General features: G+C 42.4%; 1 protein-coding gene across 2 annotated transcripts in view; it reads right to left on the minus strand.

Moving 5' to 3' along the window:
- The window catches only part of CABLES1 (Cdk5 and Abl enzyme substrate 1), a 71,595-nt gene that overhangs the window by 29,343 nt on the left and 24,362 nt on the right, over positions 1-17,890 (minus strand). For both annotated transcript variants that reach the window (XM_066182513.1, XM_066182507.1), the window contains exons 2-3: positions 7,910-7,981; positions 5,555-5,647 (exon numbers count right to left, since the gene is read on the minus strand). In XM_066182513.1, coding sequence (XP_066038610.1) covers positions 5,555-5,647; positions 7,910-7,981 — 165 coding nt within the window. The remainder of the gene's footprint in view (positions 1-5,554; positions 5,648-7,909; positions 7,982-17,890) is intronic.

Here is a 17,890-nt window from a genome sequence, read left to right on the forward strand (position 1 = left end):
GAAGTAAGATATAAAATGCCAGTAAGTAACTGCTTACAAATATACTCTTTTTCTTTATTACCTTCAGGACACTGAGTATTGTACCATTGTACAACTGACCCCTCTTCCCTCTAAAGTTGGCTAACAGGCTGCACCATGTCGAATTCCTCTAAGACAGAGTGACAGCAATATGTGATGTTTTCTGACCTGATCAGTGTTAGAAGTTACTGATATTTAACCCTTCTAAAAATCTCCACTTGCGGTGAAAATGACAGGACCTACCACCACATTGGCTGTCAGGGCTATTACACTTCCTTACTCTGCTCTCCAATGTTGATTTTTCTGACATTGTGTCCCACAGACCTGTATGTGAGGATTTAACCTGAATTTTTCATCCTTTGTCCTGCACTGGTCAAAGCTATACAACAAACCCCAGCAAGCTCTTTCGCTCTTTGCTGTCTGAAAACCAGCACACGCACCTATGAATCTCATAGTTACACTGTTATTAGAACACTGTTTCCTTAAGGGACCAGCTTAGTCATCGTTCTTGGAAAAGGTTTAGCTCCCCAAGAGAGCTGCTGCACATAATCCTTGGAAAAATGCAGAATGATCAATTTTCCTTCTCCTGGATTACTCCGTTATAGCAATCCTATTTTCTTCCTTAAAAGCCCGCTTGAAAGCAAAGAGGGATTTACCCTTTAATGAAGAAGGGTTTCTAATAATAAACAGGCATACAGCTTTAGGAAGTTCTCCTGCGGCAGATGAAGCACAATTTCATTGCTGTCTGAACGCTGTAACACTCCTTACCTAAGGGAAATGTCTCAGATCCTACAAGATGGTCTCACAGTGCGGCAGTGAGTTACAGAGCAGGTAGGAATAATTTTTCCCATTTGAGAACAGCAATCCGCAAGCAAAAAAACCCTGGCATATGATTAATTTTGTGCTTGCCACTGCTTACTGCTGAATGGCTGCTACTCACAACAGCTTGCTTGTTCACTGGAAGCCTTGTTTGCTGATGTATGAAACTTGGCACAGGTTTCGAAGCTGACATCAGAAAGCATCTTTGAGTTCGGAAAACCACAGTACCCACTAAGCATATTATCCCCCTCCCTCCGGTTGCTTCTGGAAATACAGCTCTTCCACCAACGCCCTGCATCTCCCTAAAAATACCATTCAACTCTTAATACTCAAAAGAAAAACAAACTGGTGCTTCCATGTCCACAAGCAAAGACAACAGTAGGAAGTTACCACAGAACTGTGTGTGTAAGAAGGAATCAGACAAGAAAGGAAATAAAAGGCACCAGCCCAGCCTCTATTTTTTTCAGATTTCTTTCCCTTGGGACCCAAGGGTTGCCTCTTTTTCCATTAACCAGCAGATCCTCTTCACACAAAGATCTCCCAGGCAGAGCATGAGAGGAGCCCATGAACTCCACAGCCAGGATGCCACAAAACCTCATCTGCAAAGCTGCCCAGGGAGAGTGATGCAAAACAGCTTTAGGAGCCAGACTGGAAAGAAAGCAGGGAAAGCAGTGGTCAGATACTCATCATGGAGGGATTTAAAATGGCATTTTATGAATAGGTCTGATGACAAGCATGGACGCAAAAAAAAAATCTGATGGCCTGCAATGGTTTGCTGGGGCAGAAAGTCCAAAAAGTTGTCACAAAGTATACTTTGGAGAAGAAGTTGTGGTGGAAGTCCATTGCTGTTCAAGAAAATCAAATTATTGCCTGTGTTAGAAAAGTATTTTCCTGGCTTTCAACTCTTCAGCAAGGGGCATCTACGATCCTGGACACCTCTGAGGGAGCTAGCTCAGAAGCTGTGTGAGAGTGTTTACATGCCTTGATTCCAACTGTGCCACCTAGACATGCTTAAAACCACTTCACAAAAAGGTTTTCATTCTTCAATTCTCACATTTCACCAAAAAGTTGTACTAATTACTATCATTCAGAGCAACCATTGCATTATCTTGCAAGAGAATTCTGACAATGTGCAAAGGCTATAAAAGCTAATCTTCCAATTTCTTTATGAAGTGTATACTGCAAAAAGTCCTAATGAGCACAAAGCTCTCAACAGAATCAGTAATTTCTAAGACTTGAAGAAAAATGTCTGCTTTTCCCAGCATGTGTCTAGGTTTGGTTGTGTTGCGCTTAAAGGCTGCCATCAGGCAATGTGACACACACATCATATATACCATCCACATGTTGAATACTGCAGCCTCTTTTCTCATTCCTGATTGATGATTTATAACTGCCAAGGCTCTGCTGCCCTGCACACAAAGGTGAACATACAAACCACAGATGCTGTCAGGGCAGCAGCCCTCATTTTGGAGTCTCAGAAGTTCAAGATTGATTAAAAGGTGATTGAGAGTTATCATGAACTGTGAGGGTGCTGCCAGTCATCAACCTCTTAGTCTGCATGTGTGCGCAATTAAGAGAGCAGCAAAAGAGATGGTGATTTCATGATGGTGTCTGGCCTTCACTTAGATGCATTTGCTAACAAAAAACTGATAAAGCAGTGGCGTGGGGGTGGGAGAGGAATGTTGTTTTACTGCTTTTTGTACCTGCTATATATGATAACTCTAGAGCTGTTCTTGTCCCATTCTCACCAGTAACTGTTTGTTCAGCAGGCTCAGGTTGCTGTTTCGGTGGCTTCATTTTGCTAATCTTCCGCTTCAGTGTTTATGGAGGATATCACCAATAAACCTGCTGAGTGAAGTGGGTAAAACCATACGCTGGTGGCTACCTGTGCTGCAACTATGCCAGGGATGACTTGTCATTGTCTTTAAATGGGCAAATTTATTTATTTATTTATCTTGCAAAATGCCCATTTTGCAAGACTGCTTTGCTAACACAGTCTAGGAACCCTAATCTTCTAACTCCTTTAATAAGCCACGACCTAGAAATCCAAAGAAACCGGTTTAACCAGTGATCAGAACTATCAACAGGAAGCTTTACAAGGACTGGCTGATTAAGCTCCAGTCTGAGTATTTTTCTGTATGAGCTTTCTCTCTGTGCTAAATAGCTGAACTCTTATTTTAACCACAGCGGGTCCTGCCTTGGCACAGGACTGCCAAAGGCTGGACCCAGAGCATTGTTGCTCAACACATGTCATCCCTGAGGCTGAGAAGGGAAGAGCTGTCAGTGCCAGAGGACAAGGACATAACACCTTACAGGTTGAGAGATGCAAACAAGGGCAACTACTGGAGAGAGGAGTCCTGAGCTATCACTCACACTGCAGTTTTCCTTGCTGTGACAGTCACAATCCAGTGAAACAGTTTCTGAAACTGCTGGCTATTTTAGAGCCCAGTCATCAAATTCACCACCCAAAAATATGCTCAGTGTAGATGTTTTCAAAGCTGGGTTCCTCATCTTGAGTGAAAGACTGACATGCTGTGACAGAAGGCTCAGGGGTTTTGGAGGGAGCCCAGAGTCTGACTTCAACCCAGCTCAGCATCTGCATCCTGCACAGCCATGCATGAGCCACCTGGGACAAGGCGCCCTAGGAGGGTTTTCTACCCAGTACACCACCTATGCTCCTCTGTGTCACAGGCAACTGGGGAGGACACCAGCTTCAAAGATCTTAACGTACTCAGAAACACTGTTGATTTTAGGATGAATACATAAAGCAGATCCACCTATATTTCTAGAGGTCCTTTTCATCCAGAATGCCTATTAAATCCAGTGACTACATCCAGATCCCTGGGAAAAACAGAGTCTGCAATCAAATTACTGCTAGACATAGGGGTGACACAAAGTGTTAACTCTGCATTTTATTTTTAGCTATTATCATTGTGGCTCTACAAACATAGAATGAAAACTACTGCCAAAACTGTGTCTCTCATTCTTACTGTATTTGTGTTCTAGATAAAGAGATTTTTATTATGATTGTGGAAAGATTCTGGAAAACTGTGTCTGCTGATAAAGATAAGCCAGCTGAATCACAGAAGCTTTCTCACTGCTTTCTTAGCAAGAAAAATATTCAGTTATATTGTCAGACATAATGACTGATCTTTGAATTAAAGTAAAACGTTGCATATATGCTACAAATACTTCTTTGCAAAACATGGAGAAAGGAGTTTAAAAATCAAATATTTATTCATTCTTTTGCAGGTATTATTTCTATCAAGTTTATGTCTAGATTTTATATACACATCCCAGAAATTGTTCTGGGATGTGTATATAAATTTGTATAATACCTTGCAAGTATATTTTGCTGTAAGAAATTCCCAGAGCATATACCTACTTATGTACGAAATGGAGTAAAATTGAAGGGCTGCTTTTCAGTGTTTAATTCACATGTATTTGTTATAAAGACAATAATCAGCGGCTAGTCAGACAATAGCCAAATCAACAGTTCTGCATGTATCTGTTTGATACAAAAGCTGGGTCTAAAAGCTGTTTCTAAAATCACACAGGGCCACCTTGTATAACATTTATGTTGATTACTACCTTTCACTGCATTCAACCGTATGTGTGAGAATAACAGTGAAGAAAACTTTTCTTGAGCCAAGTAACACCTATCAGAATTCAATTCATAAAACCTGTGGTTCAATGCAATGTTAGAATTTCTACTGACATGGCTCCACGTCTGATGGAAATCAAAGGCTACAGGCACAAATCAGTCCATCAGAGCATACATGGTTCTCAGCCATAGCAGTTTTATGAGAAGAGGCATGTGCAAGGGTCAATTCTCAGTGGTATAATTTAGTCTACATGCAATCTATTCAGGTGGTCTAGTTCAAACCTACTCAAATTTGGAAGAACAAGAATAAAAAAATCATGAGGCACGCAGAGAAACTGTCTTTGAAAAAATCAGAGAGGACAGGTATGTCCTTTATAAGCAGGGAGGAGCCAGTTTCACTTCTGAGTTGGATGCTACCACAATAGAAAACTCATTTTGCTGATGGATACGCCTTCAGCTGATGAGAATACCACGCCTTTGCAGTAAGCCAGGTCTCAGCCAATGGCTGCTGTACAGGTCCCATCAGTGCCTATGGCTGTAACCTGGGCAGTCCACATCCCAGTTCAGGGTGTGCTGCAGACATAGGTGCACTTCTCACACATCCCCTGGAAGCCTCTCTTCCCACACCTGCCATGGAAACTAGGATCCCATGCCTCATCTTGCCACAACCATCCTTGGCTCCGCATTTACCAGCACACTGTATCCACTAATAGACACTGGCAGTATCCTTGAACCATTGCTAAACTTGGGTCTAGGCAGGTTCAGCTGTGTGCCCCCTCACACTTAGAACCTGGCAACACCCTTGAAGAAATGCACCCGGATTATGCCTAGTTTACTCCGACACCATCACAGATTCTCCTTTTATGCAGGTATTTGTATTAAAGAGACACAGGTCTTAAAATCTATGGGCTAGTACTTCCACTGACACGTACTTTCCTGGGGGACAGAGCATGGACTGCAGCCTGCACCCTGACAGATTATTTCGAAGACATATATTGGGAGATATGTGGTGAGTGGCAATGGCTGTGCTCTTGCAGGGGGACGCTGATCCTGCCCCTTCCCTCACATCCCCATGAATTGCCCCTGAAGAGGCAGCCTTTGCATGCACAGTACCTGCCGTTTCTGGTATCGTGTTGCCGCATGTTCTTGATAAAATGAACCTTCTTAAAGTTCTTTGGTCTGGGTGATCCTGAGAGTGTCCGACATCTGAAAAATAAATCAGTTGCAAGGGAGGGGAGGGAGAAGGAAAAAAAAAAAGTTCTCAGTTCCCTGCTGTACCGCCAAGAAGTCTACACAAAAGCAGGAAGGAAAGACGAGACAAATGATTCAAGTCACCCTGTGCTAGGAATCAGTAAGAACAATAAAGACAATAAGTCTGGAAACATGACAGCTCAAACAAAAAAAAATATTTGAAATAATAATAAGAAAAGGCAACAACCCCCTCCCTTCATGACAACAAAAAAAAGCCATAAAAAAACCTCAGCAAAGTAAAACTTCCTGTAACCTGCCATAACAGCTTAGCCCAAGCTTTCAGAAAAAGAAAAAAATTAAACCAAACTAAAACCTAGTAACATGCAATTTTCCCCGCTCGCACCAACACCCACGCATTTGTATGCTCCTCAGCTATTGATTACGGTGCCATTAAGGGAAGCTCTTTCTTGTATTAATTTTAGAAAGATTTAAAATCTCCTATTTGTAAGGATAATTCCTCTTTGATTTTAATTCTAAATATTACTTTTCACGTTCCTGACAGTATACGAAACAACTGAAAATAAAATAAACTACCCCAGGAAAAAAAAATAATCGTTCTTCAAAACATTAGGCCTTAAATCTATTTTACATCTGAATGCACTTTATAAATTGCAGTTACAGAAAGAAATTGCCAGAGGGAGGAGAGATGAGACAAACAGCAATATCCTCCCCCTGCCTTCCACCCCTGTTCATTCTGATCAGTTGAAACCACAGCGCCTGTGAAAGCGCTCTCTGTCTCATCTCAGGCTGTTTGTGGCCAGGCAAGGCAGAGCTCGCAGGCATTGGGGATGAGTCCTGTGCTCACAGCGCAGCCAGGGCAGGACCGTGGCTGCTGCATCCTCTGTGGCACCTACGGGACCAGCAGCCTCTGCCAGGGCACAGGACCAGCACAGTCCCTCAGTGCTAAGCTTCCCTAACCCATCTTTTCCATCCCCTCCCCGGCACAGGCAGAGCTCTGCAGCTTCTCAAGCCCAAGAGGTCATTATGTTGGACTGAAACCACAGACCACAGTGCCAGTCCCCACTGCTGCACCCAAACACCATCGTGCTGCACGGGTACATCCCAAGAGGGGCATCCCCATCACTCTGCCATTTCTGCCTTCCTCCTGCTAGTAAAGGCCTTGAGATTCCCTCCCCCTCTGATAGCAATTAGCCTTGTTAGCTTCTTCACAGGAAAATGGCACCAAGAGAGACATTCCACCACCAATTGGGCAAATTAGCAAGTAAAAATACTTCCTGGCAAACCATACTTTGTTTATATCTTTTACCAATTATGCATGTTTGAATCACTTATGGGAACACTTCATAACGTGCTGGTAAGCATGCAACAGTAAGCTTTGTAAAAATAATCAAGCTTTCGTAGTAAGCCAATTGGTACAGCCTCTGCTATTCTTTGCTTCGAGGTAGGGAGAGACAGCCAATCTGCATGTGGATAAACAAGACTATAGGCTAAACACCAATATAAACCAGCTGAATTACAGGCCCTAAGATAAAGAGGCAGTCAAACCTAGGCTTGCTGAACAGCTGACCTGGAAGCATTCCATGCACTGGTCAGATTACTGACCAGTCAGTCTCAGAGCTGTTAGGCAGTTGCTCCATTTTCCATCACCCCAGAGGATTGCCTAGCGACTAATTACTGTGGTCCCCAGGGAAGGAAGCCGTGGTCTCTCAGATGCATAAATCAAACTGCACTGAAGTTGCCAATATAACAAGGATGGGAGCAGATTTATTAGTGGGGTGGCAGTCACAAACCTACCAGCCAATGCACAGATAGTAATGCTGGTAACCAAAATAAGCTTGCATGTGCTGAGAGAATGAACAGTAGAAATTCATTAAAAATACTAGCCTTCAAAAACTTATTGTATTAAACCATTTGTACATACTTTTTAAATGTACCACAGATGTTAGGGTACTACTGACTAGGGGCTAGACGTTCATTCTGGTTACAACTAAACTTTTCTATTAATCAAATCTGGCATTTTGATTCCTGACATTTCACCTAAATACTGCCTTTTTGTTTAATGACCTAAAGCCAGGGAACGTGCAGTTCACATCAGCCACCACCTTGCAGGGTGTGTGAAGTTTCAACACTTTTACTCACTATGAAGAATATCTGAATGTGAAGAACCAGCTACTTTTCAACATGAGAAGGGAGAGCAAGCCTGCCCATGCATGTGCTTTACAGACAAGAAGCCAGAGAGAGAGTAAATAAAATGACCTCCGCAGTGGGGCATTTTCCTCGATGTCCTCCAGAGTCTCCAGAGAAGATCGCTGGGAGATCAGCCGACGTCTGCAGAGAAAGCAGAACACAAAACATCACTGCTGATTAGAGGGCACAAGGAAGTCCTCAAAGCTGTTATTCAGCAAAGATCACAAAATGCCTCCCATTAGCCAAGCTATACCTTTGGATATTAATAAAATTTGTTCTTTTCTGCTTATCTTAATCTATTTGGTTCCACCCAAAAGCAAACTTAGTCCATACAAGCTGCTACAGCAAAGCAGAAGTTGCAGCTTCGCAACAGCTCCTCCTCAGTTTGTGCTCTCCTTCCTTCAAGGGTTTAACACCCATCTAACACAGTCCCACATGTGCTGCAGTTCAGCTGGCAATGATACAAGTACAGAGCTTTGACAAAACAATGCAGACACAGATCCACAGAGACTGCCTGTCCTTCACACTGCCCTTTGACTTTCTACCAAGCAAGTGCCACTTGTTTCTCCATGATGGTCATCTCATCGCTCCTGTGAGGAGTGTCTAAAGTGAGACGAAAGATGATAGTGTCAGCAACACTGGTCATAAAGCAGCAGTTAAAACAGAAGTTCTGACCATCCCCATGAGCAGCACAGGTGAGCTAAGCTACTTTAAACCATTTTCCTATGTCTGAGTCACATCCTTCCTCCACCTTCAAAGAAACAGTAATGGAAATCTTAGCATTACACACGTTTTCTGGCTGTTCTAGCAGGCAGGGAAGATGCCGCAGCACAGGCTTTGTTTTAGCAGCCATTGCTACGACACAACCTCCAAACACCCGGAGAGCAGTGCAAAACACAGACTGCACCCAACCCTCCAAATAACCACCATAAACACCATAAATGAATGTGTAAGACACAGCCCACCCGCAGGCACATAAAGAGAAATTAGGCTGGCAATCATTGAAACCACTCTGTCGTCGATGGGCGTCAAAACAGCTGCAGCAGCCAGCAGAGCCGTGGCACTGTGCCCCAGCACCCGGCTGGCAGGAGCTATGCCAGCACCCATCCATCCCCAGGGTGAGGCACAGAGCACCTCGCCAGTGACTTCATGAGTATAAATGATAGAAGTCTCCAAAGACTATCACTGCTTCTTGCCCAATTCCCACTGAGCTGCCTTACTGCCTTGATCTGCAAGCAAAGTTTCAAGAAGGTAATGAGCACTCCTATATGCTTGGAAAGGTGCTCATTAATTTATTTCTGGGCTGTATTTTCACAATAAATTGTTTTCTCTGATGCCAGCGTAAGCTGTTTCTAATCCTTCCTGCAATTCCCTTGCCCCTCCAGTTGTGCTGCTACAATTGTTCCTGCAGCCGTGCTGCAAATCTGATTACCAAAATGTTTCTCAGTTCAAAATAACCCTGGGGTTCAGTGATTCCATTTGTTATTAATTCAAACACCAAATTTCTATCACCGACCCACAGACAATGCATTTCATGATAATTTGTGCACACAGTTTTTCTGTCCTTAGAAAATCATAGAAAACCCCTCAAATGATTTATAGATCAACGAAGTGTGAAGCATAATCCTCTTAGGAAAAATATGCAAACCTAAATCCCCTCAGGCTTTGTCTAAACTAGGATTTTAGAAGATCTGGTTCAAGATAGGATACACCTTCAAAACACTAAAAAAAAGTCTGCATTTCAGGATGTGCTGGCATAGACAAAGAAGAGGCCAAACATCTGCCTCCTGCACCCATGGGTGCTCCCACTGCTCCATATGTAATCAGAGAGAACACAGGAATGCTCTTAGTGCGAGAAATTCAGAACAGGAGGAGCTCCTCTTTTTCCAGTTTCGCTGATCCATAAGCAAAAGCTGGAAGTTTCAACTACCAGCACCACTGGTAGATGACGTGGTAGATGACAGCTGTTGACTTTTTAATACTTCTTTATACATCATTAGCTTAATAACACAAATAATGGCACGCTCCCATCTTGTGGTGTTACAACACCAAAAGACATACTTGTCATGTTGTTAGTCAAAGAGAGATAAGCAACGGTACAACCTTGCCACCTTCTTCATATTAAATTTATCAAATTAGTCATGCTGTATTTCCTGTAGGTGCCAGGTGCTTGAACAGCACCAGGTGCATATTCCAGTTACCACTGAAGCCTTTTTCCAAGAGTCTCTTTGCCCAAAGTTATACACCATCCTCAATTTCATTTCTCATAGTTTGTCAGACTGGGGTTTGAAGATCCTACATTTGCATCCGCCATGAAGGCGGATGTGCTGGGTGGCAGGAACACACACAACTACATTTCACCAGCTGCTCATCCAGTTACCTGCTGGAGTCCTCTGGCTTCGCTCACTGATCTCAATTTCTTAAACCCAACATCATGGATGTTGCCTCCTGATTTTTGCTTGCTAACCTCAAATGCAACATAGGCAGGATGGGTATCACTGCCATGCCTCTTGGCATGAAAGACCTCACCACTGATTTTCACCAGTACTGATTTTGGGTGCCTTACAAGCCAAGTGAGTCGGCACAAAGGAGTGGGGGAAGCTCTTTGTTCACCCAGGCTTGGGAGAGAAGCGCTGACACCTGAGCTCCCTCTCAACTAGGGCATAATACAAGCATAACTCTGGATAAATCCATTCAGGAAAAAAAAAGGAAGAAAACATACATAAAAGGTACTGGCACAGGTAGTAGTGAGAGCAAGGACAGACAGCCCAGCCCCCAACCCAGCTGAAAACTGTTACATCTTTCACCTCTCCCCAGAATTATTAGTTTTAATCACTTCAACTCCCAGCACCGTCAAAGGAGCACCAGAGAGGCGGATTTGGAACAACTCTGTTGAAATCAGTTCATACTGTCCAGGAATCACACCCTCTTTTCACTGAAGAAGCTCAGCTGTAATGAAGGATGTGCAATTATTCCACTTTATCTTAAATCTTTATTTCAAGGCCTAATTAAGATGACCTAAATACCAGTATTTTATAAGCTTTCCACAGCTGGATATTATACTAGAAATGGCAACTAATGAACCTACCTGCTGTGAACAAAGTCACATCCTGTGCCACACACACCGGATAAAAAACAATTTTGGAAAAGCAAAGCTTTTGAAAGGATCTTCCTGGGAATACAAGAAAAATCAGTTTTTCATTGACTTCATTAAGAATTAATCACCTCAACTGGTGTTTAGTATTTAAATTAACCATCTTTCTCTCTTCAGGCAAGCAGCCAGGATTTGTCTATACAACTCCTAAAAGGGTTATTTTTCAAAAATTGATTAACAGCTATAGCAGCTGGTATATGTAGACACTTGCACTGAAATAACCCGAACTGTTTTATATCACATATCACCATTATTCTGATGTAAAGCTGTGTTGATACCTATTTTGTATTTTAAAATGTCCTATTTCAATAATAATTATGGGAAAATTGTTCTATTGTGGAGGAAGAATATATGCAGAACAAAACAAAACAGCACTATATGACTCACACAGCATTCAGGCTTTGGGATAAGTCTCTAAGCAGATGCAATTTCAATATAAAATGCTTTAAAACTTTTGTAGAGCAAATGTCAGTCAACCAACACACAAAAATATAATTGCCCTTAAGAACCAAGTAAGATGTTTCAATAAAAATGTTAATTTCTGCTAGTCCACAGAAAGCCTTAAAAAATTCCTCCTAGTTTAATCACCACCTCCTAGGTATAATGAACTCACTCTCACTCCCCACAGCCAACACATACAGAAGAAGGCAGTTCAGCACTGGAAAGATGATGACCTCCTTGTCCTAATGATCAGCCTCTATAGGGCAATGGTCACAGTCCCAAGCAACTTACAGACTAGTTTTGTTTAAAAAACATGTTATTTCACTTTCCCTTAAACACCTACCTAAAATATTTTTTGTCTCTTTCCTTGCTGGTGATTCCCTGTGCATGTGCCCAGAAATAACCAATACCCTGCAATCAAATTCCAAGTGCAGACCAAAGAAAAAAACTAAAGAGACATTTGATGCCGTGGTATTTTAAATGGCTGTTTTCTAAGAGACTCATGACCCAGCTTGCATACTGGATTTATCTTTGACCAGCTGTCTGAATCTCTGTGCAAGTTGCATAAAAAGGTAAATTGTTGTCTTTGTTTCCCCTCTCCAAAATCAGATTAATACGGGGCTCAGTTGCAAAAATGAAATAAAATACAAGGGGAAAAAAAAAAAGGAACTAAATACAAGGAAAAGTAAAATAAGGCAGGTCCGTAACCAAAACAACAAATAGCCAAAGCAAGACGACTGCAAATATATTCACTATAATCACCCCATCAATCAGTGGAATATTATCTTTGCTCTCAGCTGCTGCAAAATACTCAGCTCAATTATGTTAAACATACAAAATGTTAAGCCACATAGACAGAAGGTGATAAAAAAAAAAAAGGAGCTGCAATCAGAACACTGGATAAATTCATTCAGGAAGGAAGGAAGGAAGGAAGCCAATGATAATCCAAGAGATAAGGAAAAAAAAATCCACGTGTAATGACTTTATAGCACAGCTACAAAATCAGGAAGAAAAAGCTGCATTTTAAATACAACTTATTTCTGTGAAAGTTGGGGGTGTAATTTTCCCCCTGCTTCTGTTAGCATTACAAACCTATAACAGCTGAAGCCAGCAGGGTGGGTGCTGCTGGCTCCCAGAACAAAAAACACCCTTTCAGGACAAGCTTCTTCACTTTGTCTGGAACAACTGCGCCCCTTCAGAAATGCAGTGACATGGGACACACAAGTGTTAATCATCTGAACACCTGCTGGCTGCATTAACTCTGATGGGAGAACTTGGGAGGACAAAGGCATTTCCAGAGCTGAAGACTGCTGGCAGTTCCCCTGCCCACTGGGCTACCTCTTCCCTTCAGGTGGCCAGGCAAAATGGGCCAACCTCTGGGCTATTACCTTCTGATCAAAGTTGTGTTTATACCAATGCGGCTTGGAAGCATCAGAAAAGCACAGGACTTCTTGACACTTTGAAAATGCTGGATTCTTTATTTCCACTGTGCCTTCATCACAAAAGATGTATCCTACACACAGACACACTACCACCCTGGATAGGTGCAGAATGGGAGTGAAAGAAAGTAACCATAAAACTTACAGTGATTGGGAATGAGATCAGGATAGCCATAGGAAACCTCAGGGCCTGTCTAGAGGTGTAAGTGAATGGTCTCCCTGTGCATCCACCCACCCTCTGAAAAGTGCCACCTTCCAGACTCAATGAGGTCTTGCTCAAAAGCCACCCACTCCCTGAGGAGCTACCAGAACATACTCTGGACGTGCATTTCCCATAGGTCAATCCAGGCAAAACATCACCTTGATCCTCTATGGGAACTGCAACACTAGGGCTGGTTTTTTGGGCTTCACATTGCATCTTCCAGCACCAAAATAGCTTGAACAGTAAAAGGAAAACAAGGAGACTATTCAGTGAGATCTAAGATGTAAGGCCTCCATGCAGTAGGATGAAAAAAAACCCCACTAAAAGTAAACAAATAAATATATACATATCTGTGTATACTATATATTACAATATTATGGCTACAAACTTGCAGGCTAGTCTGAGTTTTGAGTAAGTTACCATTTGCCATGCTCTTCCCTAACTTGTTTGGAGTTGGATTTGGGTACGAACATAAGTGCAGCAACTGGCTCTCTTCCCCCTCTGGGGCCAGAGGAGTAGGTACAAGCAGAGCTGCCAGACACAGGCCATGCCCTGTCCCCGGCAGCTCCAGCCCCTTTGTCACTCCAGGGAAACTTAAATGCCATTTCTCTCTGACTCCTCCTCAGCCTGCCGGCTGAACGCCTCTGCCCAGACTCCCAGGCTAAGCTGTGACAATTAATACACTCTTCTGAAATATTATACAAGACATCAGCTGTGAACGAATCCCCATTCACTTCCTGACCCCTGACTTCATGCCCCAGCATGAACCCAGATGAAAGACCCACTAATGAGGCACCTCTCACCCTCCCTCTGAAGTTTTTACTGGGATTCTTATGTCCCAGCTCATTTTCCTCCTATCTTTTGCCAATATTACAGGAAGACAAACACAGGAAAAACAAATCCTGAGACTATTGAAAATTATTAAGGGAAATAGAATTTCCAGGAGCTACCCAAAGCAATATAAAGCTGTTTTTAATTGTGTGCTATCATAATTACGCAGCAGAGCCATTATCTGCAAAGAACATCAAACTCCATTTAAGACTTCCACACTGCTCAGTGTATTGTCAAGGCTGCCCACAACGGGAGTTAAAAGCATCTGGCACATGCTGAAAATAGGTTATTCTGTCAATTCAGCACAGAATTAACATACAACCCAAACACACAGAGAACATACCGAGAGCCCCCCATTTTGTCGTCACTTATGTGCAGGCAGGATGCCTACACAGTCTAAGACCACAGCTTTCTGCAGTGGGCTGTGAAGAATGTCTTTGAAGCAGAGATCCTCAGTTAGCAGGACTCTCAACAACCTGCTTTCTTGGGATATGCACTGCAAGGAGACAGACCTTCAAATCTAGTGATAACTAGGAGAATAATGCCATGCCAAACATCTCCACAATCTCCATCAACCTTCTGGGCATAAGCAGGAAGATGGACAGAAACAAAGAGATGACAGGAGAGCTATGGCATGAACATGGCTCTATGCTACACACTCCTAAACCAGGGGTACCCCCTGCACTCAGTATTTCACCTATATGGTCATCCAACTCCTTCTCCAAGCCTCATCCTCCCACAACATCCAAGGCAGAGGCTCTGAAATACACAGAACTTGAACTTCTGCCTCTTGACCTGTCTGCACGTAACATCTCAATGTGAACAACACTTACACTGCTATCCCAGAGGTAGGACATAAGTAAGAATTAAGTAAGAATGAGGAAAGAAGTTAAGAAACAACGAAGAAAATAAACATGACAATACTGAAGTGTCCCACTGACCTTTCACAATGCAACACAATGCTCTGTTCACATATCATTATGTAGCTTTACACACATGATCCTTCAAATAGCACACAAAATTCTAGCCCAGCCCTGTCCCAATGCCTCAGAGGGATCATCTGGGTCTGGTTAAATCAAATATAAAATCAAGATTACCAGCACTCCAAAGAGATAAGGAACTCTCACTACAAGTGCTGAGTAGCAAGCTGTTCACTGACAAAGCCTCTGTATAGTGTGAATGTGTACATGCAACTATGCAGAAAAACAGAAGGTATGGTAGAACAGGATTTTTGGACTTTTGGGCTTTTTTAGCATCATGCACAATTTAACTTGACACACTATCAGTCTTTCTAGAAGACATGATGTCAAGAAATCTCTAGTGAAGGGAAAGAAAACCTCCCAGTGTTTGGTCTAGGGAGAAGAGAAGAGCAATCACCACATGTTGTTAACTTGGGGAACATTTAATTTTCACCTTCCGCAGTAGGATTCCCAATTCTCCAAAGATGTATCTTGTTTGAAACCTACCATCATGGTTTAGTGGTGGATTTAGCAGGGCTTGTTAATGGTTGGACACAATGAACTTAAGGTCAATCTGAATGATTCCATGATTTAGCAATGCTATCTTCCCTCTGCAGGAAGCTGCCTCTGCACCCAGCGCTCATACTGTTGGCTCTGCCCAAGACATAATGAGGAGCTACAGCTCAGTAGCTCAATTCAGTAAGATTCATTTAAAGACAGCAGAGCTCTCACAGATGCTGAAGTGCCAAAAATCTACATCCTGTTACCTTTAACCAATGATTTACAGGTTCACTGTCTTCATTTTACTGACTCTGCAGCAATGTGATAGCTTTCAGAAGGCTTCTGTGCAGTGATTTATTCTGAGTATGCCTGAGCACTGCCATAGCTTTATTTTCCAGAAGAATCATTACCTCCTAACCTAACACACATTATCACGGTAAGACATCAATGGGCATCAGCTTAATTAGAGACACTCAAAACTGGGAAAGAAGCAAGCAACAAGATTAACCATCTGACCTTATGAAAATAAGGATGCTTGCCAAAGCAGATACAGTAACACTGTAAAGAACATACAAACTGTCCATCTTTGTGTCCTTTTGTCACAGTAAAACACACACCCTAATAGCCTTCGTTGGATTAACATGAATCTAACAGATTCTTCATGTATCATTCATCCCTGACAAAACTCTGTGCATTGCAAAACAATGAATATTTAGTTCTGTTCAAAAGTAGCATTTCCCCTTAAACATCACATCCCAGAGAAGTGAAGCATTAACATTTAAACCAAGTATTTGAGAAAATCACACACTGCATAGAGTGTGTGCAAGTCTCTAAAGCATCAAATCACAAAATGTTGTATTTCACAACACCCAAAGTCCTGTAATTAACTAAGAAACTCGCTTGCAAGTCAAAGCTATATGAAGTAGATACCAGAACACATGGAAATACAGACATGCACTACTAAGTCATCTGAAAAAAAGACTTTAATTCTAGCCTGCATACATAACCATGCAATTAAAACTCCAGCCTTTTCCTCTTTCATCTGAGGTGTTTTTTAGGTTACCTGGAGCCCAACCGCATATCCCTGCCTTGCTTCCAGACACACATGTGCTATCCAGGAAAACATATTCCACAATCCCACATCTTAACATTCTTAGACTTAGAAGCAATCCGAACATGCAATTAATTGCACTGCTAAAATAATATATCCTAGACACTGTGAATGGTCTGGATAGAGCTCCTGGCAGAGAAAGAAAAGCCCCCTGTGTGAGCAGGGCACAAAGAACAAACAAATAGGAGAAAGCCTATTAGCATGAGACATTTTGGGCATGAGATACGAATGCTGGCACAGGTGGTGGAAATCTGAGCATTTACTGGTGAGTACTTTGCGTTTAGTTCTGGCTACACCTGCTACACATACCCTTGGGATCAGGCACTTTTCCCAGCATCTCATTACATACCCCAGAGTCAGTGCCCTGCTTTCCCTGGCCGTTCATTACTGAAGACCAAGCCTATGTATATTGTTCAGAGATCAGCTATCATACTGATACTGGACAGCTTAGACGTCTTAACTTTTTGATATCTGTGATAAGGTGAGACAGTCCAGTGCCATAATTTTAAATATTATTACATCTACAGAAATTAATGCCTTGTTACTTGTTAGTTCATGCACAGTCAATTTCAATCCCAAAGGCCTTTGAGTTCAAAAATATGTATTTACTTAAAATACCGCATTTGCTTATGCTTTACTAAGAAACATACTTGCAATACAGGAGACACATTTCAAACACAGTACCACAAGATCCATTATTAGGGTAAAGGCAGATCCTTATTGTCCAGGAGAACTGCTACAATGTACCAATGGGCTTGTGGACCTGAGTCTTGCAGGGGGAGAGCTTGGTTCTTACCTGTTTGTCTCACTAGGGACAGATCCTGGAGTCATGCAGGATTTTTCACTCGGGGAAAAGCAAACATATTCCTCTTTCCCCCATCCCTGCCACCATGACTGGGCACGGCATCTTCCTTTTACTTGGCCACTGGGTTTCTGCTGGTAACAGAGGGATAGATCATTTTCTTCTGTCTCTGTTGAGGTCCTTTATTCAGCATGGCTTACGACAATCAGCTCATTCTTAGTCTGAAGTTACCATCTCCTGGTACAGAACTCTCATAAAAATTTAGATGTTTTCAGAAACCAGTCTGCTCCATTGTGAACATTTAGTTCTGCAAGGTGAAAGACCAGCTACAGACTGAACACCATCACGGTTCAGCCTACCACAGGTGCACAAAGACGAATGGTGGTTTCAAAGGTGACATTGAAGAGATTGGATCTTCACAAGGAACCCTCGCTTCCCCCTACTTCCAGGAAGGAAATATTGCAGGAATTCTCATAACACTGGCAACATTTGGTTGTGTAGCTCTATCATTGCTCTTTTTTAAGGTACAGTGGGTATAGTCATGTCCAATATTTAGAGAAGCTGGCCAAGAAGCCTCCCCACCTGTTTTCACAACAGAGAGTACCCAGCA

This window comes from Chamaea fasciata, unplaced genomic scaffold (genome assembly GCF_029207755.1).
Source record: "Chamaea fasciata isolate MVZ Bird 193981 ecotype frontalis unplaced genomic scaffold, bChaFas1.0.hap1 SCAF_1, whole genome shotgun sequence".
In the NCBI taxonomy this organism is placed as follows: domain Eukaryota; kingdom Metazoa; phylum Chordata; class Aves; order Passeriformes; family Sylviidae; genus Chamaea; species Chamaea fasciata.